General features: G+C 38.6%; 1 protein-coding gene across 1 annotated transcript in view; it reads left to right on the top strand.

The window, feature by feature from the left end:
* LOC146784391 (gastrokine-3-like) overlaps positions 1-22877 on the top strand; it is a 37945-nt gene extending 15068 nt beyond the window's left edge. Inside the window, exons 3-6 of the mRNA XM_085636327.1 lie at positions 2244-2333; positions 4232-4333; positions 8380-8506; positions 18206-22877. Of these exons, the coding sequence (XP_085492453.1) occupies positions 2244-2333; positions 4232-4333; positions 8380-8506; positions 18206-18285 (399 nt within the window). The 3' untranslated portion in view covers positions 18286-22877. The remainder of the gene's footprint in view (positions 1-2243; positions 2334-4231; positions 4334-8379; positions 8507-18205) is intronic.
* The last annotated feature ends 922 nt before the right edge of the window (positions 22878-23799 follow it).

The raw sequence follows: 23799 nt of genomic DNA, 5'->3' as shown, positions 1-23799 counted from the left end.
GTGCATAAATCCTACTGATGGTAATTCATTCTAAAGTTCAACACAAAGGTATTTTTACAATGTACAACAGAAGACAAATTGAACCATTGTTTGGTATAGCAGAAACAAAAGGTCTACGCGTTTCGAACCCACAATTTTTTGAGAGAAGCAGTTTCTTGGTCCATGGTGTCTACAGTCCATTAGTGTGCACTGGTGACCCTATGATGGACTGAGAGTCTAGCATGAAGAAGGCTGCCACACCACTATGATTTCGTAGATTCACTGTGTTTCAATGCCTGCGGAACAGTAGGGTTTAATTTCTTATCTAGCATCCAACTAATCTTGGTGGGAATCATCCTGTCCAGTAGGTGCCCTCAGCCTAGTCACTCAGATTTGTGGACTTTATTAAAAACATTAGCTACAGCCAACCACTCCCAAGATACATCTTTAAATATTTTGAATACCTTTTTGAGGTAAAAGACAAGACACATTTAGTTTTGTGAGGCTTGACAATAATTTGGAGACCATAACACTAAAAAAACCCTGTTACAGTCCACTAAGATACTGGATACTACATTATTGGGAAATGTCATCCAGATTTGTAACCAAGAGTTGCCCTTTCAGTAGATTTTGTATCCACAGTTAACGTTTGGAGTATGGCTCTTTGAAAATTGGCACAGATACCACAGTATTTTCTCAGACCCACCAAAGTATCCTTTTGTAGCCCAGCATTATGGATGAAACTAAAGCAAAAGAGAGATGTATTATATCCACTTCATTTCAACTCCACATCTACCTACGTTGAAAACATATATCATCAAGTTACTTTGAAGTAGAAATAAGATTAATATAAGTAATCTTACCAACTTGACCTTACCTTGATGATGGTAGTTGATATTCTGTAGATGATAGTTTTAGAGGATGATAATAAAACTTGATACTTAGGTAGTACACTAAAACCTCTCACCTTTTCAATATTCAATATTTAGGCCCCCACGCTGTGCAACAGTCTCTAGGTTCCATGAACATATTTATTCTATGATAATTCTGAAGAAATTAAAAGTTCACGTCTACCATCACGTACAAACTGCTCTTTTCAGATACATTTTCAGATGTTTGCACCTCATTAGTCATGGGATTACTTATATGTACTTTAGATAAATGTAGAATTTCAGTCACATTTTATTTTTGTCAGTTGAGTATTTACAACAGTGAACCTGCAACCACAAAGAAGCTAAATATGGTATCCTATTTTCTCCATTTATTGGTGTCATTGCTTTGGATATGATCTGTGATATCATAAACAGTGTCTTGACTTGGAGAAACTAGTTGATGTGGCTAAGTGAAAGTTTTAAAATTAATAATATGAAGATTAAAGTAAGAGTGACTTGAAGCCCTTCACTATGATAGCGCCCTCAGGACATTGTCTTGCCTGAAGAAGTAATCAAATACGTCTATCAAAATAAGGAATTTTAGGGTTATTTCTAAAGAACAGGTGCATTTTCCATATGAATGTCTACAGAGAATGTGTTCCTTGTTCTGGGACCATAGATTGTAAATCAGCTGTCACTTTTTGAACTCCACTATTCAGTGAGGATGTATAGTAGCGTTTAGGGCTTTGAGTGTGAGTTTGCTTCTTTGGTGTTTAGGGGATCTTTCTTTTATGGTGTGAATGGGTAGTTTTTGGCATTGAAGGTTAGTTTTTGGCCTCACACTGTTGTTTGGAATTTGGAGCCCCAGTACTTTTCTTCCCAACTACTAGCTTTGGCTTGGGCAATTTAGGTAATTCATAGGTGAAGAGGATGTATTGGATGGCTAAACAGAGGGAGCTGACATAGTCAAGTTGGGTTTTGTTGACCATAGAGGCTAATACTCGTTGGTCTGTTAAGGGAGGGAGAAGTTGTTAGAAGGAGACATAATATGCAGAGGGGTTATAGTTATGGGCAGCGGTTATTATTGACCCAATTTTGGCATTAGTGTACAGAGTGAAATCTCTTGACCTTTGTCTTACTTTCTTGAAGAGGATGTATGTTCTTGTAGGAGTGGTAGAGTTACCACCATGAGGAGGTTAATGGAGGAGATACAGTTGAGCGATGTTTAATCTCTTTATCAAGGGTTCATAGCAGCATGTGCCCTTAAGGAGGGGTATGCTCTTAACAGTCACTGCCTCCAGCATATTGTTTAACTTATGTTTCAGTTCTTCCTCTCTTGTCAACACTCATTTTCTACATTGACTTGTCTTAATGCATGTGGCATTTCTGCAGACAGTGGACATTGATACATTGCAAAAAGTGGCCTACTTGAAGACCGAAGATGGCCTGAACTCAAGGGTTACTGTTTTGGACTACAACTTGGTAAGCAGTTTTATGTAAATTATTTGTGCGTACAATTTTTATCTTTGGTTCTACTGTTTTTTTCCTAGGCAAAAGTGGACTTCATACCGATTCTCAGGTGCTTAGAATGACTACATTTGATTAAAGACTAGAAAGGCCAATATTTTGTACTCAGTTTCATTGAATCACATGAACTACATGTCTTTGAAGGATGGTTGGAACTTACAAAGTTACTATAAATAGGGTGCAGTTTACCTTCTCCTCCCTAGCCCCACCCCTAATTTATTTAAAGACTCCCTACCATTTGTTTTAAAACCCACATCTCTGGACCATTCATTGTAACATTCTGTTTGTGTGTGTGTTTCTTTTAATTGTAAACACATATGGCAATTGCATTCCCAAGAAAAGCAAAACAACAATTTTATTCCAGTCAGATGCAAGCAGCAGTAAAACAGAAATAATCCCACAAAAATTACTATTTGTGAAAGAACTACAATACACCGGAGGTCTTTGGAGGGTATACTACTTGATTCTTATGAAATCTTGAATATTTCTAAACAAAATGTAGAAGATAACTGTATAAAAATATCCAACTTTACCAAGTCTCTTTACATAATCACCAAATGCATGGTTCAGTGAGGTTGGCCTTTAAGTAGAAAGTGCAAGGCAGACCAGTGATTTTAGTGCATCTATGCTTGGCCCTAAAGAAAATGAAGACAGCTCTGCACCTGCCTATCCCAGTTAGCCAACTGGAACTGAGGAGACACATGCATTTTAAGCAACCCAGGGTTGAATAAACACTTTGTGCGTCAGGACAATATATATATATTTATTTTTTTAAATCTTTAACTATTTTGTGCACTCAAGTAGCAGACTCTCGGAATATACCTCATTCACTAAATGTAATATTCACCTTGCTGCCATTGAAAAGTGCTACCCGCAGTTCGTCCAACAACTTGCTCACCCATTTATCCATTCATGCACTTACCAACTCATTTATCTATACACGCCTAGTCCTCAACTTCCATCCATTCACTCACTTATTCATTCACTCACCTGTTCTTCCATGCACTCAGTCAATTACCCAATAACTACTCATGCACTCTTTCATTCATCCATTTATCCAGGTACTGACACGTTTTCTTGTTTATTTACCCAGCCACATAACCACACACACACACACACACATTCGTCAATCAATGAAGAAACACTTGTTATTTGTCAGAGTTTGCTACATTCATTAAACGGATCTCTTTTCTACAGCTATTGTAGAATACACATTGAATTCATGCTGTCAAAATAAACGAACCAAAAACAGATTGCAATTTCGTACGTGGACATTTATTAAGCATTTAAGCATTTGTAAGTAGCTGCCAAAGCTAGTGTGGTGCTTTGGTATATGCGATTACATCATAGTAATGATGCAAAATTCTCATTTCAAGTGAAGTAGTGATATCCCACTTAGACTAACATGGAAAATAAACACAAAGGGTACAGAGGGATTTCGGTCTTATATGTATTACACATTTTATGATAACACATTTTTTCGTCCTACCTGTATGGCCCTGAATGTGCTCTGCAATTAAAGAGTTCAGCTATGCAAGATCACTTTATATATAATTATTTTACATTTATAAAGGATCCGGGAATGTATCATCTGTTGACTTTACAACACTAGAGCAATGCCATGTCGTGTAGGAAACTTTCCACTAACTTATTGAACCCAATGCAGAAACACATTCACAATTCACAAACAAATGGTGAAAAATGTATATTCCAGACATGCAAAGCAGGCAAGGTGGAAATCAGGAGAAATGAGAAACTATTAAAGTCGTTTTTTTATACTTACATTTCTGGACGAGGAGATCTTTCAATGCACAGAAAGTCAATGGGTGATCTGCATCTATTTTATTTCAAAGGGAGTGGTTGCGACCCGGCTGCTGTCCAATCAGAACTGCGTTGTGATGATGATGAATAGGGAAGCAATTCCCACCTTGGAGCAGCTCACAGAGGAGACCCAGGTAAGGTCCTTGGAGGATCGGCTACATTTCATTTGGATCAGGGGCTGACTAGGACCCAAAAGCAGCCCTTGCAAAAAAAATATAATAGCCCCTACTGCAGTGAGCAAGTGAGCACGGCGGGCCAGTAAGACCCTCTCAATGGTGCCTTGGGTGGTTCTCCACCCTAAGAAATTAGTGGAAATATTAAGGCCTCATGGAAATGAAAGACGCGTTCCTATGATTCTCTTCTAAACTCTATGAGGATGAGCATTATATAATGCAGGAAGAATTGGAACCTATCGAGGAAGCAGCTCGGGCCAGTCCTTGTAAACCAGCAACACTAGAAGGACTAACTGAGGTCATGTGATCACTCCCCCTCATTAAAACAAACCTGCAGCAGATTATGGCATTCCAAATTAGCTCTATTAGGTGTTCTAGGATTTGTTAGATGTGGTTCACTATGAATTACCCAGAATGTAATTAAATATTCACTTATTCCTGAATTTTGGTTTTAGACAAACATAGAGATTGAAAAGGGATACGAACCATACGTCACTCATCCTACAGACATGTTTCTCTTCTCAATAGCATTTAGCTAACCTTATTACAATATTAGTACTAGATTTGGTGTCTGCTGAGCAGCATGGCACTGTGGCAGGAAGACCTACTTTTGATCATACTAATCTAATGATGACTCGATTTGACACTGCTGCTACATATGACTCCATTAAAGGCCATTTTCCTTGATGCTGAAAATAAGTTAGATAGAGGAGCATATTTACAAGGGCATTGCACCACAGGAACGGCACTTTTAACAAAGTTCTGGTAGCACAATGCCCTGCTCCATATTTACAAAGTGGTGTTTTTTGGCTTAATGCCTCTTTGTACATATGATACCCTTTCACCGCAACACTCATTGCTTTTTGACCCTGCCCCTTATTTACAGGATCTGTAAATCCGAGGCAGCGCCAAGAACTAATGCCATGCAAGAGAGGGCATTAGAATGGCGAAATGAGGAGAAATGCTTCTACTTCTCCTCAGTTTTGATTTTCTTCCACAAGTGCTGCAAGCAAAACACCATGACATATTGCCTATGTGCAGGAAGGTGTCCCTTCCTGCACATAAACAATCATTAAATAATGACAATTTCTACTATATATGGGTTGCATTCTGCAGCACACAAAGAAGTAATAAATCACCATTATTGATTATTTATGTGCAGAAAAGGACACCTTCCTGCACATAAACAATCATTACCTGCAACACAGGCACCCTTGCACTATAGTGCAAGGGTGCCTGCAGGTAATGATTCTTTATGTGCAGGAAGGTCGCCACTAGGCAACTAGCCTTAGTGCCAGCACTAGGGAAAACTCAGTGGTGCACCATATTGTTGTAAATAGGGCGCATCCCTGCGTTTTGGAAATTTCGGAGGGCCTTGCTGCCAAATTTGGCACAGCTCCATGCTTTCATTGTACATATGCCCCAGAGTCTTTTGACGTTTAATGTAGCAAATCTTTGAAAAGTATGAATTTCTGACCAATTGTAAATGCCCCATTAAATCTTTTCATTCCAGATCTAATGCAGCACTGTGCTTGAATTAGTCTCTATCCAAGGCTTTTATGTAGAATGGAGGACAAGACAGAAATGACCTTTATCTTCGTCCCTCTTCGCTCTACATATAGAAGTTTTCTCTGTATTAATACTCTAAGGCCCCTTTGTCTATTACAAAGCAGCTGAAATATGTGTTTATTGGGATAAAATAGTGGTGGTTACAAGCACTCCATATTCCACTATCAGTGCATTTGATGCCCCTGCAGAAGATTTTTGTGCCTCTTCAGGCTAAAGGATAACTTCGATAAGGGTCAGATTATACTCTGATAGTTCACCTAGGAATCTTCCTGTCAAGTCAACTTTTAAGTATTTAGGGATTAAGATTTTTGCAGATCATGATCGCCTCTGGACTTCTAATTTTGAGGCTCTACTGAATACGCTCAGTTGATTTTAAAGAAACAGCAAAATCTACCTCCGCACCCAATAAGTAGACTTAACCTACTGAAAATGCCCATTTTACTTGGGTTCCTATGTTCTTTTAGACCCTAGACATGCTTTGTCTTCTTGCTCTTTTTCTGAAAACTGAAGAGATGTATTACTTTTAATGTATGTAAAAATCTCAGAGATCCCTGTCTTTGCTACTGAATACTAAATACACTTTCCCAGAGGGCACAGCAGTGCTTCTTGGGCAATGAATACTTACAAATCAGTTTTGGACAGTAGAAAGGAGGCTGTGTTCATACTCATTTCATGTTCAGGAATATCATGGAAGCTGCTGGGAAATTTTAAATACAAAATCTTGAGGAATTCAACAGTCACTCCTGCCTCATTCCTAATCATCGAGCATTAAATGAAACACTACCCCAACAACCCATGATCCTCCACGTAGTCCTGGTTATTTGGGGTGACCTCAGTAAACTCTTAGGGGGTGATTAGAATGGCAGATGGAGTTAAGTCCACCCACCGTCCTAGCGGAAACGGGACCGCCCGCCAGCCATGCGGCGGTCCCGCCACCCAAATCATGATGCGACCGCCACCGCTGCGGTCGCATCAGGCATTCTCAAAATTACGGCATGTGCTGCTGGCTGCAGCACCCACCGCAATAGTGAAATGCCATGTTGTGCATTGCCCTGCACAACGTGGGAGGCACTGCATGGTGCCTGCCACCTTGTGCAGGGCAATGTAGGGGAGTACCATAGGTACCCCCCAAGTGCAGCCTCCCACCCCCCCAGCCCTCCTGGATTCCACATCGGGCCCCCAAAGTGAATCCCCGCCAGCCCTTCCATGGCGGTGATAAAGGCCTTGATTTCCAGACATCCTAATATGGATGGCGGTGCCTGCTAGGCACTGCCACCATATTGTGGCCCACGTCTGCGAAAAAGCGGCGAACACACTTTGCGTCCACCGCAATACCCCAGCCATTATAATATGGCAGGGGGTAAATCGGGTTGCAATGGTGGGTGGATCGCCACCGCTGGGCCGGAGGTGGCGATCCGCCCGCCTTCCTAATCAACCCCTAAGTATGTTAAGCCTATGACTTGATCTATCCAGAGGAGAAGGTGATACTTAATTTGTGCCGGTGTTTGCCAGCACCTATTTAAAAACACCGGCACTTAGTTATGACAGTCCACCATATGATGGGACAGCCTGTGTATTTTGAAGATCACCAAAGTGCTTCACTGTTCCATACACTAAAAAACCATAATGAACTAGCGCCTCTAGTCCATCCTTAGTGCTAGAGAGATGTGCATTAGTCCGAAATGTGATACTTGTATCATTGTGATGGTTAGTAGGTAGCACCCGTATTAGCATTTGACAAACCTAGCAGGGGCAGTGGGTGGCGTGAGTTCCAGTAATCTGAGTCATGGTACTTCCTTCCTGTTTTTTGTTTTGTTTACACATTAACAGCTTGGATAGGTGATGGGTAGGAGAGTGGTATTGTAGATAAACAGACAAACACCAAGAAGAAGATTCTTCGTGGCTTATTGGCCAGTTATTTTAAGACAATAGGATTTTGAGTTATTTTCTGAAAGTGAAAGGTAAAGGGATATTATAGGACAGGTCCAACATGGGCCGCAGACAATCCCAGGGTATCTGCATATTGTGAGGGCAATACGGCCGAGATCCCTTAGAAGAACTGATGAGTGGCCTGATCAGTTCAATCATTGCATTCAGTCTTTTGCAGGTCACATGGTGCCTAATGCATCCAACCATGATATGTTTTATCCAAATCTATTTATATTTCTGCACACTTTCATACTGTGATTGCTACCTAAGGGCCGTGGTTTCATAGCTCATAAATAGTGGGGGGAAGTATTACCATAATCAGTGGACACATTTTGTCAACCTCATAGCTGATCTGTACTGCAGATGCATTTACTGACCATTCTTGATTGCAGTGCCCTAAAAATGATTAGAATGACACTTGCCTGATTTAGTTAATGTGAAAAATAGGGGAGGGAGGATCTTGTTTGATTAATATGGATTAAATGCTATCATTGTTCTTTTATTTTCAGAATCCTCCCAGGCCACAGTTGTCCTACTCCCTTATGAATACACCAATGAAAAATGCAGCTTTGTTTGGGAGACAAGTAGAGCAGTTATGTGCCGGTGTCCCTAGCTACTATGCAGAAGAAACAGAAAGTGAGTGGATTCAACTATTAAATGCTGTAGAAGAAATGTAGCAGTGTGCACTCATTTAGCTCTTTGACAGGGGTTTGCACTGAGGATCACAGCAGAAGAATTAGTGAAGGAATCTGCAATTGTTTATTGGGGCCTTTGTGCCCAGCCCACATTTGATTAGAAATTCCTATGTGAAATTACTTATATCTTTTATACATTAATTTATGGAACATTATTATGCCAGCATATTTTCTAGCAATACTATGCACGAGTAGATCAGAAATATTGGCCCTGTTCTAGTAAAAAAACAAAGGTATGGAAATAGCATTTCACTTTACTTTAAAAATATGTATAATTCACTGAAAAAAACACAAATGTTAAAATGATATAGTTATAGTTAGTCACTATAGTTATAGTGAAAATGTTATTGTTAGGTAAGGTAATACGATTTTAGACTGCCTTTAGAAAAAAATCAAGAAATTCAATGAAAATAAAACATTGATGTTATAGTTAAGTGTTGTAATAATATAAAAACTTACATTTAAAAACATACAAAACAAAACATTGAAATTCTCTAGTTATAGTTTACTCAGCAAAATATAATTTGTCCCCCCCATCGTGCACTGCTTATGACCTCACATATTACATCACTCATGACATGCTACAAGACATCATTGATGACATCAGAGATCTCTCTAGGCAGGCCCTGTGTTCAACACCCGATGAGCAGCTGATCCATCCATGGGAAGCCAACTGCCTCTGGACCTCCGTCTAACTTGTTCTTGTGTTTTTTTCAAAATATTTTGGGCTGTTCCGTGACTCTCTTACTGAACCAGAGCTGAAGAGCCAACAGTGATACTGTGAGACCACACAAGCTTTATTTGTGGAAATGTGCATGGTTTTGTGGTGTCACACCTCCTGTGGGTGTCCCACAGTACTACATGGGGTGGGGAGAACAATGTGTCCCGCTCGACCGGCGGCATGAAAGTTTATTATTTTTGTTTTGCCCCTTGTGGGATCTATCTGGGATCCCCTACAATGGCCAGGGGGTCCTTACTTTGCTGTTTGTATGTCAATTTGTTTGTAAACACAGGATACAGTGTCACAGTGCCAGATTCCTGAATTGGTGGCTGCAACATTTCTCTTCATGTTGCAGCCAGCCAATCATATAGCTCAATCCTGAGGAACCGTTACTGGTCATGTGGGACAGAATGGTCTGAAAGAAAGAAAAAAAGCAATCTTAGCAAATCAGAACACTGTTTTTTAAATTTGTGGGGCTCAAAAATGGCTGAATGGATTTCCTCAAAAATGGCTGAATGGATTTACACCAAATTACAATCAACACACTTTTCACTCAATGCCAAATTTGGTGTAATTTAGTTGACCTGGTTTTTTTGCATTGCTTCGCAAAAGTTCCTATGAGAAAAGGGGTGGGCGGAATTTGCGTAGTCGCGCTACACAAAGCTCCGCGAAAAGGTAAAAAATCTCCGCGAACACGCAGAAATTCCGCAAACACGAGGAATTGCTTGTTCGCGATGCTTTTTTCCTGTTCACGACGCTGTTTGCGTGCTCGGGGGGAAATATCTCACAAACACGCATTTTGAAAACGCGAACAAGCAAAAAATTCCCTGAAGCCGCAGAATGCAGAATTTTTGGCAATTCCGCGTTCTCTGCGGAACACAAAATTACCCAAATTCCGCAAATTCCACGAGCGGAACGGAATTTACCGCCCAGGCCTATACGAGAATTAACATAGGGAATAATCCAAAGTTCATGTCTTTATCAGCACCGGGTATATGAGAAAAGCCAGTTGATAGGGAAGTTTCTTGCTCATACAACTAGAACTAAACAGGAAACAACAACAATTAGGGAATTGGTGGAACCACAGACAGGTACTCTGGTCTTGGAGAAGGATGGGATAGCTAAAATCTTCTTACAGCATTGTAATGATTTATATGCGGCAAAATATACAGTCCTAAAGAAGCCTATATTCACTCGCTAAATCCCCCACAACTAACAACTACACACATTGAAGAATTAGATGCAGATATAACAGCAGCAGAAATTCAACTTGCCCTCTCTACAATGGCAAGTGGCAAGGCTTCGGCAATGATGGTTATCCAACAGAATTTTATAAAATCTTTATTAGGCAGTTGACACCCTTTTTGGTTGAGCTTTTAAACACAATAATAAAGGGGGAGACATTCCATCTGATTTTAAAGAGTTAACAATAGTTAGCTTTGTCAAGAAAGGAAAGAACCTGAGGGATGTCAATGCATACAGACTGATAAGTTTACTTAATGCCGACTATAAAATCTTACTGAAAATTTGGGCTGGTTGTGTGTAGTCCATAGCTCAGAATTCAATCCATATGGACCAGACAGCATTTATTGTCAATAGTATGATGTCATTGAATACAACCTTTTTAACACAAGCACTTAATTATTTCAATATCAATCAGACTCCACAGTCATAATGATGCTAGATGCCAAAAAGGCATTTGACCTAGTCAATTGGGATGGCCTTTTTTACCCTTAAGAAGTTTGGATTCCCCTCACAGTTTACTAACATGTTTTACTTGGAATGCCCTTTTCTTTGCCCTCAAGAAGTTTGGTTTCCCCTCACAGTTTACTAACATGTTTCACAGAGTATATCACGGCGCACAGGCAAAGGTCCTTGCAAACTCAATCTTAGCAGGCTTTGTTAAAATAAATAGAGAGACAAGACGGGGATGCCCCCTTTCACCAGTGTTGTTAACCTTTTTTATTAAACTTGTAGTATTAGGGCTAACACGGGTGTGGAACCACCAATTTTGGGAATGTCTAAATTAAAGTTATTTGCGGACGATGTAGTGCTTTATCTAAAGCCAGCAAGACATAATATTGAAGAATTATTGGCAGAATTTGATAGTTTTCAAGCAATGGGGGGGTATAAAATCAACCATAACAAAACAGAAATGCTTGTATTTAATGCTTTGCCTAGTATATTCCCTTTAAATCTTCAGCAACAGGCTTCTAACAAAGAACCAATTTGATATCTATGGGTTAGAGTAACTAACCTATACAAAGAACTTTATAGACTGAATTATGAACCAATGTTGAAACAAATTAAGAAATGATTGTATGGATGGTGATTTCTCCCCCTTACATTGATAGGACGCGTAGCATTGATTAAATTGTCTATCCTACCCTGTTGATTTTTCTTTTTTCAAATATCCCAATCAAAATCAATAGGGCATATTTTTAGGCGCTTTATTTGGAATAAAAAGGCTCCAAGAGTCAAATTCCCAATACTTCAATTGGATATAAGTCAGGGTGGATTGGTTTTACCCAACATGTATTCTTATTATGAAGCAGCCCTTTTGGATAGACAGTGCAGATTTTGGATGCTGTAGGAACACAGGATAATTTCTTTTTGGAAAAGATGGTAAAGGAGGAGGGGTCTCAGCTACCGGCTTTTTTAAAGACTGCAAAGCTCCCAACAAAACAAGATATAAGATTCTTCAGGAATACTCTACCTGACTGCAAATATTTTATGCCGCAACAGGACAATTTGTGGGATATTGGTATATGCTGTTAGACGAATGCCAGGTCTTGGGGTTGCAAATCCCTAAAAGTCATTTAAGATATTAGTATAAGAACGGATTTAAAGAATTAGGACATTTTATGATAGGAAGCACTATTATCTCCTGGCAGAATATCCAAGGAAGATGTGGCGATCGTTTCAAGTTATTTTCTTTTGGATATCTGCAGATCGTGCACTTTATGAAAAAATTAAATGTACTTACAAGCTTTATCTCTTTACCAACAATGATGGCTCTTTTTAAAACAAGAATGAATGGGATTTGAAATTGATATAGGCTACTAAGGAGCAAAACGGAATGTCTTTTGATAAATAACTTTTTAGAGAAGATTTCTTTGACAACTCAGTGTACCTTTCAGAAGCAGAATGGCAGATGATCTCAAAACTAGGGAACTCAGCCTTAAGAGCTGCAAATTACAAAAGAATGTCCTTTTTAGCTCGGTGGATAGCATACTATATCCCTAGAGCCCTCTCAAAGATGTATCAAGAGGTTTCCGATGTAAGCCAGTTAGGAGTGGAGATTTGCTCCATATCTTTTTCACCTGCCCTGGGATAAAATTATTTTGGGAACAAGTATTCAATGCCTTAAGAAAGGGGCTAAATATAAAGATAGAATCTGATGTATGTGTGGCAATGTTTGGGTTAAGTACTAAAATGCAATGTCAGCTTCTGTGTAAAGGCGCAGATGTATTTATAACTATTACGTCTTTAGTTGCGCATTCCTTGATCCTCCAGAACAGGAGAACTAATAAAGTGCCACCTTATCATGAATGGTATAATAAGATGATCCTAACTCAAATATTTGAGAAAGCATACACCAGCAAGGTCGGGGGTTTTAAAAGATTTACCACTTCTTGGTATTTTATGACAAATCTAGAACTATATGTTAGCTGCTAAAGTCCCCATCCTTGCACTTTATCTATAACATATTCAATATTTGCACTTACGCACATCCACACTTCCTAGAGATATATTTAGGATCAGATGTACTGTTGAAAATAAATTGATGAAAAGAATTGTATTTATTTTTATAATTTAAGCATATTTAATATATCTTATAACTGATATGTTGGCGTTATTAAGATGTTATGTTTAATGAAAGACTGTTCGATAAATTTAATACGTTCTCTTTCTTCTTTGTAATTCCAATTCCAATTTTTCATATATGTAATCTGCTATTTTATAGAAATACCCGGGCAAGCTCTTCGTTTAAGCTGAAACAAATATGACTGATTTGATGTATTTTATTCTTTCATCTGTTTAATAAAAAAAAAAAGAGAATTAACATAGGGAAAACATGCTGTAGGAGCCCCCTTTTTCTCAACCCCTGATGATGTCTTACTTTGAAACTTACCAGTATGGAGCTGAGGTGGTGAACCTTTTTTGTTTTTTAAGTTTTATGAATATTTGTCAAATGATGTCAAAGTTATTAGTAAAACAAAAATGCTCTTCCTATCTAAACTCTGACCTCTCTATAACTACACAGTGATTATGGAATATATCTAAAAAAAACATGCAAAAATGCCCTCAGGCTGAAACCTTAAAATTAAGGTAGAAACCATAACAAGTCCAGCCTTGAACTGATGATCTAAGCATTAGGCGATTCACAGGTTCTCTATTTTAATAGTCCAAAAAAAGCTAATTACTCAGTCAACCTATGTAGTTGTTCAACCTATGTAGTTGCCTACTATTTTCTAGAATCTAGTAAACCCTATGTGTTTCTGCAAAATTATTCCCAAAACCAAAAGTCTCTTTCCTCTATAAAACATTCAGAATTATCTCTTGCTTTAATATCAAGATGCGTTGTTTTAACACACCTATTTTCACAAAGTAAAGAATGGTACTGTGTTAGAGATCGAATTTCTCCTTATCTGCGTTGTAGCTATGAGCAATAAGTAGAATATTAAAGTAACCTCTGCATCAATTGACATGCATCCTCAATTCCAAAAATTAGGACTCATTTACTTATCTTTATTCTCCCACCTAGGAGACATTCCAATGCTTTGATTACCTTGCACTAGAAGGTTGATAGAGGCTTACAAGTCATTAACTTATGACTTAAATGGGCACATGGGGTTTTACATCTGCGATAGCTTTTTGTGACACCCACAATCTTTGTTAGCCTGCATTGGGAAAAATATAGTTGAGGAAAAACAGAAAAATTATGTATTTTTCTATTATAGGCATGAAGTAATTTATGCAATACAAAACCTTCATTATATACTCATCCTCTAAAGAGAGGCCTTATTTCCCAACCTCCCTCCCCCCAAAGAATCCATGTATTCCAAACCACCTCATCAGCAATATGGCGACTACTGTAGGTCCCTGAAATCTCCTTTTAAATCCAGCCTGTGTAGAGCTTCCTCCTACTCTTTAAATAATTTCCTTCCCACCCCATTTGGCCAGATGTTTTTCCACCTTTTTTAATTGGAGCTATTTCAACCATTAGAGGTTAGACACCCCCACCAGTTGCAGTTCTTCAATGGATCTATGCTTTTATTAGTCTGACGAAACCGTGCATCAGAAAATCAATAGATGAAACCAGCTGGAAGAAACAGCACAATTATTACTCTGTTGGAAGCCTCTGGGATATTCTGTACTTGCTCAGCTGCAAATAAAAATCACATCTTCTTCAGCAGTGCTGACTAATAATATAGTTTTAGGTCGTATTGAGCTCATCCACCCTTCAGCAAAGAGCCGGGAGATTTTTCAATAGTCATTGTGAAGGTTTGAAGGGACAAATACAATTTAAAATGTCATTTTGGGCTTTACTGAAAAAACTAGGATTGAGATAGATAGGGTGGTCCTTTAAGAAGCTGAATTACAGCAGAATTGCATTGTTTATTGGATTTAGGCAGCCAGTCAGAGTCAAGTGAAGTCTATCTCACCTTAGCATCTTGTACAACCCTTTCAAGTAAACATTCGCTGTCAATAGCAATACCAAGTATTTCACAGTCTAAGCAATTCAATTACAAGTGAGTTATTCAAATGCCTTAAATCACAATTAGATTTATTGACATGGTACCCAGGTAAAGACCCAAGCTCTCCTGATAGGTATATGGCCTCTTGTGTGTGGTTTTATTTTATTGCACAAATTTAGCCTCTTTTGTCATGGTTTTGGGTAAGCACCTTTCAATGAGTTCAATTCAAACATCTTTATTCAGCTTATCAAATCATAAAAGAGTGCACAGCATAAAAACATATATATATACAGTCATTGTATCACAGCAAATAAAGTTACAACAGGTACATAAGAAAATGCATACAGTGACATGTACAATAAATAGGTTATTTGCCAGCAACAGACTTATACTTCACTACAAGAATTGTATTCATAAAGTGACTCGTCCATAAAAGAGAAGGGGAAATAATATAAAAACTAGGCAGAAAATGGGCCAGACCCATGTTCCATGCTCAGTAACATCTCAGAAAGGCTAAAACAAATGTAATAATAGATCACCATTAAAACATTACATCCCCACCATAATCCTCAGTCTTACTACAGCTGATATAAATTTATGTAAAGGCATATTTCGTTTGAAACAGTTTTAAATAAAGTAAGCTGGTCCGCACTTTCCTGATGTTTAAAAACCTGAATAAAGGAATTAAAAACTGTTTCTTTGGCACGGCATATAGTTTCCAAAAAATGAAAAAATGTTAAATGTATTGCTGTGACCAGGAATCACAGGGACATAGCTCAATGCCTGATTCTCTATAGGTGGCCCTTGGATAAGATGAGTTATATTAAATCAAAACCATAGCAAGTAAAATCTCTGATGGTAATATGATGGAGAAATGAGGTAGGGCTCCATACAGTCTGTGGTAAGAAACAACTACACTCTTCTTATTGAGGTCTTGAGATACTCTTCTCCTTCCCCACATAGTGAGACATTATTTTTTAAAATGCCTTTTGGCCACAGGGGCAATGTCCCGGGGGTTATGAAAACATTCAGGCCAATCAGAGTCAAGGGAAGTCTATCCCATCTTTAAATAGGGCCTTAGCATCTCCTAAAACCCTTTTAAGTTAACATTCACTGCCAATAGTAACACCAAATAGTTCACTGTCTAAGCAATTCAGTCACAAGTGAGTTAGACCACTGCTTTAAATCACATTTAGATGAGATGTATTGACATGAGACCCAGATAAAGACCCAAACTCTCCCAATAGTCCAGAGGCCTCTTCTATGTTGTTTTAGTTGATTGCACAAGTTTAGCCTCTTTTTTCAAAGTATTGGATAAGCTCCTTTTTTTAAAAAACACATATGCATGAAAAATATTCTGTGGCATAAACCATAAATGCAGGAGTGTGATATTCTACTTATTATCTCGGTTGAAAGAGGGGACAGGCATCATGACCCACACAAGCCTTCTCCTCACGTGAGTCATGGCCCCTCTCCACACTCAACATTGGTAATAAATAGCATATTGTGCTTTGCACCTCTCCATATAACTTTTTATAATGCTAGAAATTACCCATTGCTAGCCCATTAACTTTTTAGGGGTAAGTAGCCAAAACTTTTGTTCTGATTAATTTTCCGCGTGAGCAGTTGAAAGGTGCCGAAACATGTTGCCAGTACCGCATGAAAAGGGGGAGTTACACAGACTTTTATTATTATTGTACTAGGAGTGTCGCTTCGAAAATCACAAATAAAAGGAATGGATTATGACTGCACACACCTTGGTTTGCTACTTCATAGTGAACTGTCTCCATTACTAATTCGGAAGCATTTGATGACAAGAACAAAGGTGTGTAATTTTCAGTTGGAATTCCAGCATAAACACAAGTAGAGACAGATGGAGGTCTTATTGTCAGGTTTGAAACAATTCATACTATTTCTAATCTCACGATATTCAATGGCACCTATGATGAGGAATATGAAGTGCTATTGAGATGCACTTGAAAATAATAAAAAAAAATACCACAACTTTCGGTGAATTCAATACCCATGTCCAGAGAGTGTCCTTGATGTCCTTGCAGTGTTTTAACAATGGTTTAAGAATATGTTCCAAGTCACAGATGAATGTGTGCTTTATCTTTTTTAAGTGTTTCTCTCCCTTGACCTGCTGTCTTTAAAGCATATGCAGCATTGTGCAAAACAGTTGCACTGTTTATACATATATGAACTCTTATTCGCCATATGCCCCGAGGTCCTGCTCCGCTCAGTCGCTGAGCGGACATCAGAAGCTCAGCTCCAAAGCAGGAAGTTTCCTGATTGCATGTGAGGGTGGTCGGGGGTTGCACGTGCACAAGCGGCACATGGACGTTAGGTGTGTTTGAGGCATCGATTTAGGAAGGAGATTTTACATGAACTTGGACCTATCCCACCTTCATGAAATGGTCTACGCTATTCTCACACGAATTTGCACATAAGTTCTTCTTTCCACTGTTTCAGTGTAATTTCTTTATGTATTTAATTGCTTTAGATAGTGTTACTACTCCAATATGCATTAGTGAGCTTTGCATAGAGCAATAATCAAGATCACAGCTACTGGAATTATGCGATTAGGCAACTGCAGTGTTTTCCACCAGGTAATTTTGAAATTATCATTTACCTTCTGCTGCAGAATTTGCACCTTTCATCAATGGAAATTTGATTCTAGCACAAAGGGATCAAACATTACTAAAAGAAATACTGATCTCATGGTGCAGTAATTCTCTTCACACTTTGCAATAGTTAACTAGTCAATTTACATTTGTTAACTAACCACCTGCAGGTACTGCCATGACTTTGCCGCTGCTTTTGAGCAACAGCCAGTATATAATACAAATAGTTTATTGCTTCTGAAAGTGTTTCCATGTATGGGTTGCCAGTGGCGGTGGGTAAATCCATTTGAGTTTTGGCCAGTTCCGCCAGGCAATATCTAGCTAGAAGTGCAATTTCTCTATTGTACCTTCATCTAGATTGTTTGAGGGGGAATAGAATTGCTCACTTGATCAGATTGTTAATGGTAATGGCAAGGGCAGCTCAATGCATGTATGATAGGTACCATGTAGGGCCTCAGAGGTGTGATGCAACTGCCGTAGGGTCCACAAAATGTGGCACAACCCCAAGAAATTATGGATTTACTGTTGTAAACAGCAGAAGAGGGAGAGGGTTGAAATTTGTACTTAAGTGCTGTGTTTTTTCTGTTTTTCAGGAACCACATTTGCTGCCCCCTGTGAAACCATCATAACCATCTTGGGTCTCACCATTTGCACGACTATCACAATTTGCTAGTTTCACATGACCTCTGATTACAGATCCAGGAGCGCCCAGTGACGAAGGAAAAATGCACCTTTTCTCGAGCTTCATTAATATCACTCTAATAAACTTAAGAGCTAACCAGTTCAATTCACTTACAGCTACTTTATATGTTATGTTGTCATTTTCTTTTCACAAGAATGAATGCCTAGTGTTTATAAAAGTGAAATACAAATGTAATCAATCAAACATCTAGTACAAGAGGTAGCAACAGGAATTAGCACCATTGTCCTTGTGTCATTTCAGTTAGCTTTTGGGCTACTCTGGTACCCATACTTTTTCTTATGCATTTATTTTTAACTATGTAACTCTGTATAATTCAATATATGCACTTCATTCTCAAAACATGGTTCAGATTCATAGGATTTCAGAATGAAGCTCTGAATAGTGGCTGTAAATGGTCAGGACTTTTCATTTAAAAAAAATAATAATTTAGAGTACTTTTCTAATCCCCGCCGGCAAGGATAAGCATCATCCTAATCACCCCCAATGTTTTCACAAACGAACGATTAGGAATTGTCCCATTACCTTGGATGTACCTCTCCGGTGGCCATCTTTGGAATTTGTAGTTGCTTCTGTCACAAAGCTCCCTATTATATATGAATGAGAATGTAAGGTGGTCATTGCTTCATTTTTGCCCATGGTTGCACGTGGTGGGCACCAGCGCTCATTTTTGGGGACTCAAATTTACGTTATATAATCAGATTTTAATACAGTGAATAATGGAAAAAGCAAAAGAAGGAAAAAGATAAAGACAGTAAGATAACAGTAAAGAAGAGGAAAGCAGAGGTGAAAAAGAACTTACAAGACTGAGATAATAAGATAGGAAGATTAGCATGGCGCAAGAAAGAAGCATGAGATGGAATCAAGCCCTGGCAACCTTGGTATTCGGCAACCATGGCATTCAGAAGAGCTTATGGTGAGTTCCTAAGAAAAACTTTGGTACCCTATACTTATTTTTTTACAAATTAATTACAGGAGCAGATAAAGAAACTCACAAGATTCCAGTGTGTAACAGCAAGACTGTAGAATATTTTGAATAGTAGGAACTGGCTAATTCCAAATGCCACATCCAAATGGAGCCTACATCTTTTCAATTCAAACAGAGCCCTTTGCAGTCCGTGCATGCGCAGATGAGCTTGTGTGTCAGTGCAAACCTTGAATAGGTCTTTATAAGAAGTGGTGATCTGGTTTACCGAGAGCCAATAGATTCCTTCACATGTGATCCCTCTAAAAGGCTGGAGTGTCTGTGGAAGTCAATCACAGGTCAGTCTTATCATCCATAAACTATCATTGAATAGATTAATATATCACGATCATATAGACCAACGATACCAACCATACCCTTTGTATTTTAGAAATCAGCAAATTTGTAATTTTGGATCGTTTATATATCCATATTTCACTATATGTATGCATCTTTTCACACTCACAATCTGACTCTTTCATGCACCATGAGAAAGCTTTATAAAAGCAAAGATATTCAGCTGGCACTCGTCCTTACCCATATCCTCCTGATCAATGAGCCACGTTGTCAGGACCACATGGAGAGTGCAAGGATTTTTTGCCACACTATGTAATTCATGTGTCAAGTTTTGCTGGTTGAAAGAACAATCTCACTCCCATAGCTAGTGGCAACCTAGGAAGTTAATTAGTCTGCCATGGAACTACCCTTCCACCACTGTCTACCACTTAGTTTGCAAGAATCCCAGGGCTCTGCTGCTGCAACCTCATCTCCTCTCACTCTCTGAGGAGCCATGTCAAAGTAGTGTTCAAAGAGCCTGATTACAAGTTTTGCAGACAGGGTTGCTCCATCACAAACATAACAGATATACTGTCCGTCAAATAACAATTCTATTATATCCTGTGAAACTCATAATACGGGGGACGGGAAATCCGTAATGTTTGTGACGAAGTATTCCATCTGCTAAACTCATAATCGGGTCCCAAAGTACATATGAAAATGGGGATCCCTGGTTAGCTGAAGCTTGCAACCAGAAAATATTTCATATTTTAGAGGCTCAAGACAGCAGAATAAGGGCCATAACCCTGTAAGGACCCCTTTGAAGATTTGTGTAATTGCAATTAAAGCACCAATATAACATTCATCGTAGGACAGGGCATCCTGCAGATTGAGTACTGCTATTGCACAGCACTGGGAGTTATAAAAGAGTAAGGAAATGTGCAACAAGCACCTCTGTGATGAAATACGCCACCTAGTATGGGTGAAAGGTTCTTGTCCATTTTAAACTTTAAAAAAGTCAAAAATACTTTTTTTCAAAAAGATTTTTCTAGTGTTTTGCAAGAGGCAACTCTGGAAGTAAAGAAGCAATTTTTCTTTGCACAAAAATAGGTTGTCAGCCTGTTTGTTCTGCGAAATAAAACATAGACAATGGAACAGGTCTCAATGAGCTATAAATGAACATTAAGCAGCATAACAAGCATTGTAATTGCCACTAGGTCTGGTTTAAAATACTGACACACCACTCACCCTGCACTCTTTTACTTCTGGTGCACTGGGAATAGGATCCAGAACCAATAAAGAGTGTCTGCCTGCTCTGGTGCGATGGAGCATGGACACAACCAAGAGTACACGAGAAGAGGAACCAAACATATCAGAGGGCACGCAGTGCTGAAGCAGAGAGGTGAGATACTCAGGACATGAGCTAGTCCTTTTGTACAGTGGAAAGTGTCTTCAACAACTGGTTACTTGAGGAGGAAATCCACCTGGGATTTAAGAGAAGTATGCAGAGATAAATTAAGTAACATGCCACAGCTACCTATTGCGCAAGCTGCAGGAGACGGATAAGATATTTAGGTAAGCCAAGCAAGACTGAAATTCTATAATCCAAATTGGATGAGACCCCTGCCTCAACCATCAATCTTCGCCATTGACCTCAACAGGCAAGGAAGCATTTTCCTTAAGCCTTGGAAAACAGAGTAATGTACCATCAATCTTGGTTACATTCTGGCAAAAGGTAAGATCAGAATTAACAGTAACACCAACCTTTCTGGTGATATAAGCAGGAGCTGGGGATGGACCAAGATCCACTGACTATCAAATGGATATCCAGGTCTAACGATGGTTCACTAACCCCAAGACCTTAGCTATATTAACATTCAACTTGAAAAGTTTATTGGTCATCAAACACCCAACAGAAGCAAGATATTCCTGAAGTTTAAGGGGACAGTCAGCATTATTACTACCTCGTTGTATCAGGAATCAAATATCAACAACATAGTTTAAAAAAAGTAAAGCCAAATTAACTAATTAAAGCAACTAAAGAGGGTAAATAAACATCATAGAACAAATACCAAGAGATTTTTACTTTTGAAAATAAAAAGTGCTTTAATTCACACACAACCAACTACTAAACATAGAAATGACAAATGTACGTAATGAAAACAATACCTCTTTAGCACCACCTTATCTAGAGATCTGTGTCTGGAGGTCTCTTGGTATGTATAGCTTCCCCTTATAATGTTTAAGAAGTAGGTGGCATTTCTCAGAGAGTGCTGGATTGGTGTTGGATTTTAAGTCCAACACTTTCACTACTGATACACAGACTGGAGTAGGAATAGTATTTTATACTATTCCAAAGTCTAGCACTTCCCTAAAGCAAGTCGTTGCAACAACTAAAGGAACGCATGGTAACAATGCGGTTAAGCCACGTGTGGTTTAGGTTTGAGTGGTTCTGTCATACAACTCTTCTCGTATGTGAACGAGTAATCACAGCCACATAAATAGGCTGAACAGCCACTTGGCAGCTTCATCAACCAATGAATTCCCTGCAATGTGCCCACCAATATGCTGATGACTCAATAACTCACATAAGCCCGTGGCAAAGCATCTTTCAGAGCCACCACATTCTCCCAAAGAAGTTTATGATTAATAGCCTTTCCTTTAAAATCTGAAACCGTTTAAGTGCCAACAAGGTAAATAATTAATAAAGACCTGGATGCAGCAATAGGAATCATACACTATAAGTGTGGGGAATGCTGAATCTTTAACCTGCAAAGCCAGAACCAAAGCTTTCAATTCAGCCAGCTGAGCAGTACAGTCACCTAAAGTTTTTTTATATGTTTTCTGTGCCTGAAAAACACTTACTTTCATGACACCCTTAACTGCAGCACATGCAGTGGAGTACTTGTAACTATAACTTGTTGGGCTGTACCATCAGTGTAGATTATGAAAGCATATTCATTTAGAGGCAAAATGTAACTAGAAATTGTGCATTCCTATTTATACTGGATATGTTCCTGTGTTGTCAAATTTGGGTAAAAAATGTAATGGACATCAGAAGCTAAGGAATTGGCCCCTGGATCCACCTAGGATGTCAGGCTTTTGCATTAGGGATACTAACTTGGTGATGGCCTCGAAGGCCGGAAAAGCAAAGAACACCATTTTATGTTTCCAATGGAAGTTCATTCAATACAGCTGTTTAAACTGAAGTTAAAATAATTTCTGTACATGCAAAACACATTTCTGCATTGTGATATAAATGTGATTTATATGTAATCAGTACTGTGTCTGTTCACAATACACATTAAATGTGTAACCACTGAAATCTGCAATTATGCAAATCACTCAATTAGTAGAGCTAACACAAGAATGCAAGTGTTTAGATGAAAGCATGTCTGCTTGTAAAGTCCGGAGAATATTAGTATGTTCAGTAGTCCAACTTTTAGCAGAACATGTAGGACTTTTAAAATTGTACAGCGGTCTAATCTGTTGTACATAATCCGGTATGTAAATTATGAAGCAAATGAAGTTTCTTTAAGGTATTTGGTGGTTGCAATAGATGACGTTTCTCTAAGAAATGTGGTGCCAGACTCCTGCCTTCATTGAAAATACATATCTGGAAAATAGGACTCTGAGAAAAGCAATTTTAGATTTTTGAAAATTAAATTTATAGCCTTTTCTACAAATTCCAGAATAATACGATCCACCCTGGCTAAATGTGCATTTAAATTATCATCCGTGATGTAAATGTCATCAACATAAGACAATGCTTCTAAGTCAATTTCATGTAAAATTTACATCATTCAGGCAGCAAACAGACACAGACTATGCTTATAGCACTGAGGGAGTCTAAAAACATCTTTATTGAAAAAGCAGTCAAATTCCGTCTTTCAGGTGCTATATTTTGACAGAACTACCATTGGAAATGTACAATGTAGTTTTGTATTTTATACGAACTATGCAGCCGATTCACAGAACTAATCTGAGATAAAATCCTAAACTTACTACTTTTTGTATTCACAGAAGGCATTTAGTAGTAGTAAAGTTAGGATTCCTAACTTTACTACTACTAAATGCCTTTTGTGAATACCAAAAGTAGTAAGTTTAGGATTTTATCTCAGATTAGTTCTGGGAATGAGCCCCTATGATATTTCTCAACCCTGTACTGTGGGAGTTCTGTACAGCAAATCTTTGTGTGTGACTGTTTATATGTCAGTAGTCTAAGACTTTGCAAAAAGAATGATAAA

The sequence above is a fragment of the Triturus cristatus genome, chromosome 11, assembly GCF_964204655.1.
Source record: "Triturus cristatus chromosome 11, aTriCri1.1, whole genome shotgun sequence".
Lineage (NCBI taxonomy): Eukaryota > Metazoa > Chordata > Amphibia > Caudata > Salamandridae > Triturus > Triturus cristatus.
The sequence above is the reverse complement of the archived record's forward strand: the minus strand, read 5'-3'. Positions and strand labels throughout refer to the sequence as shown.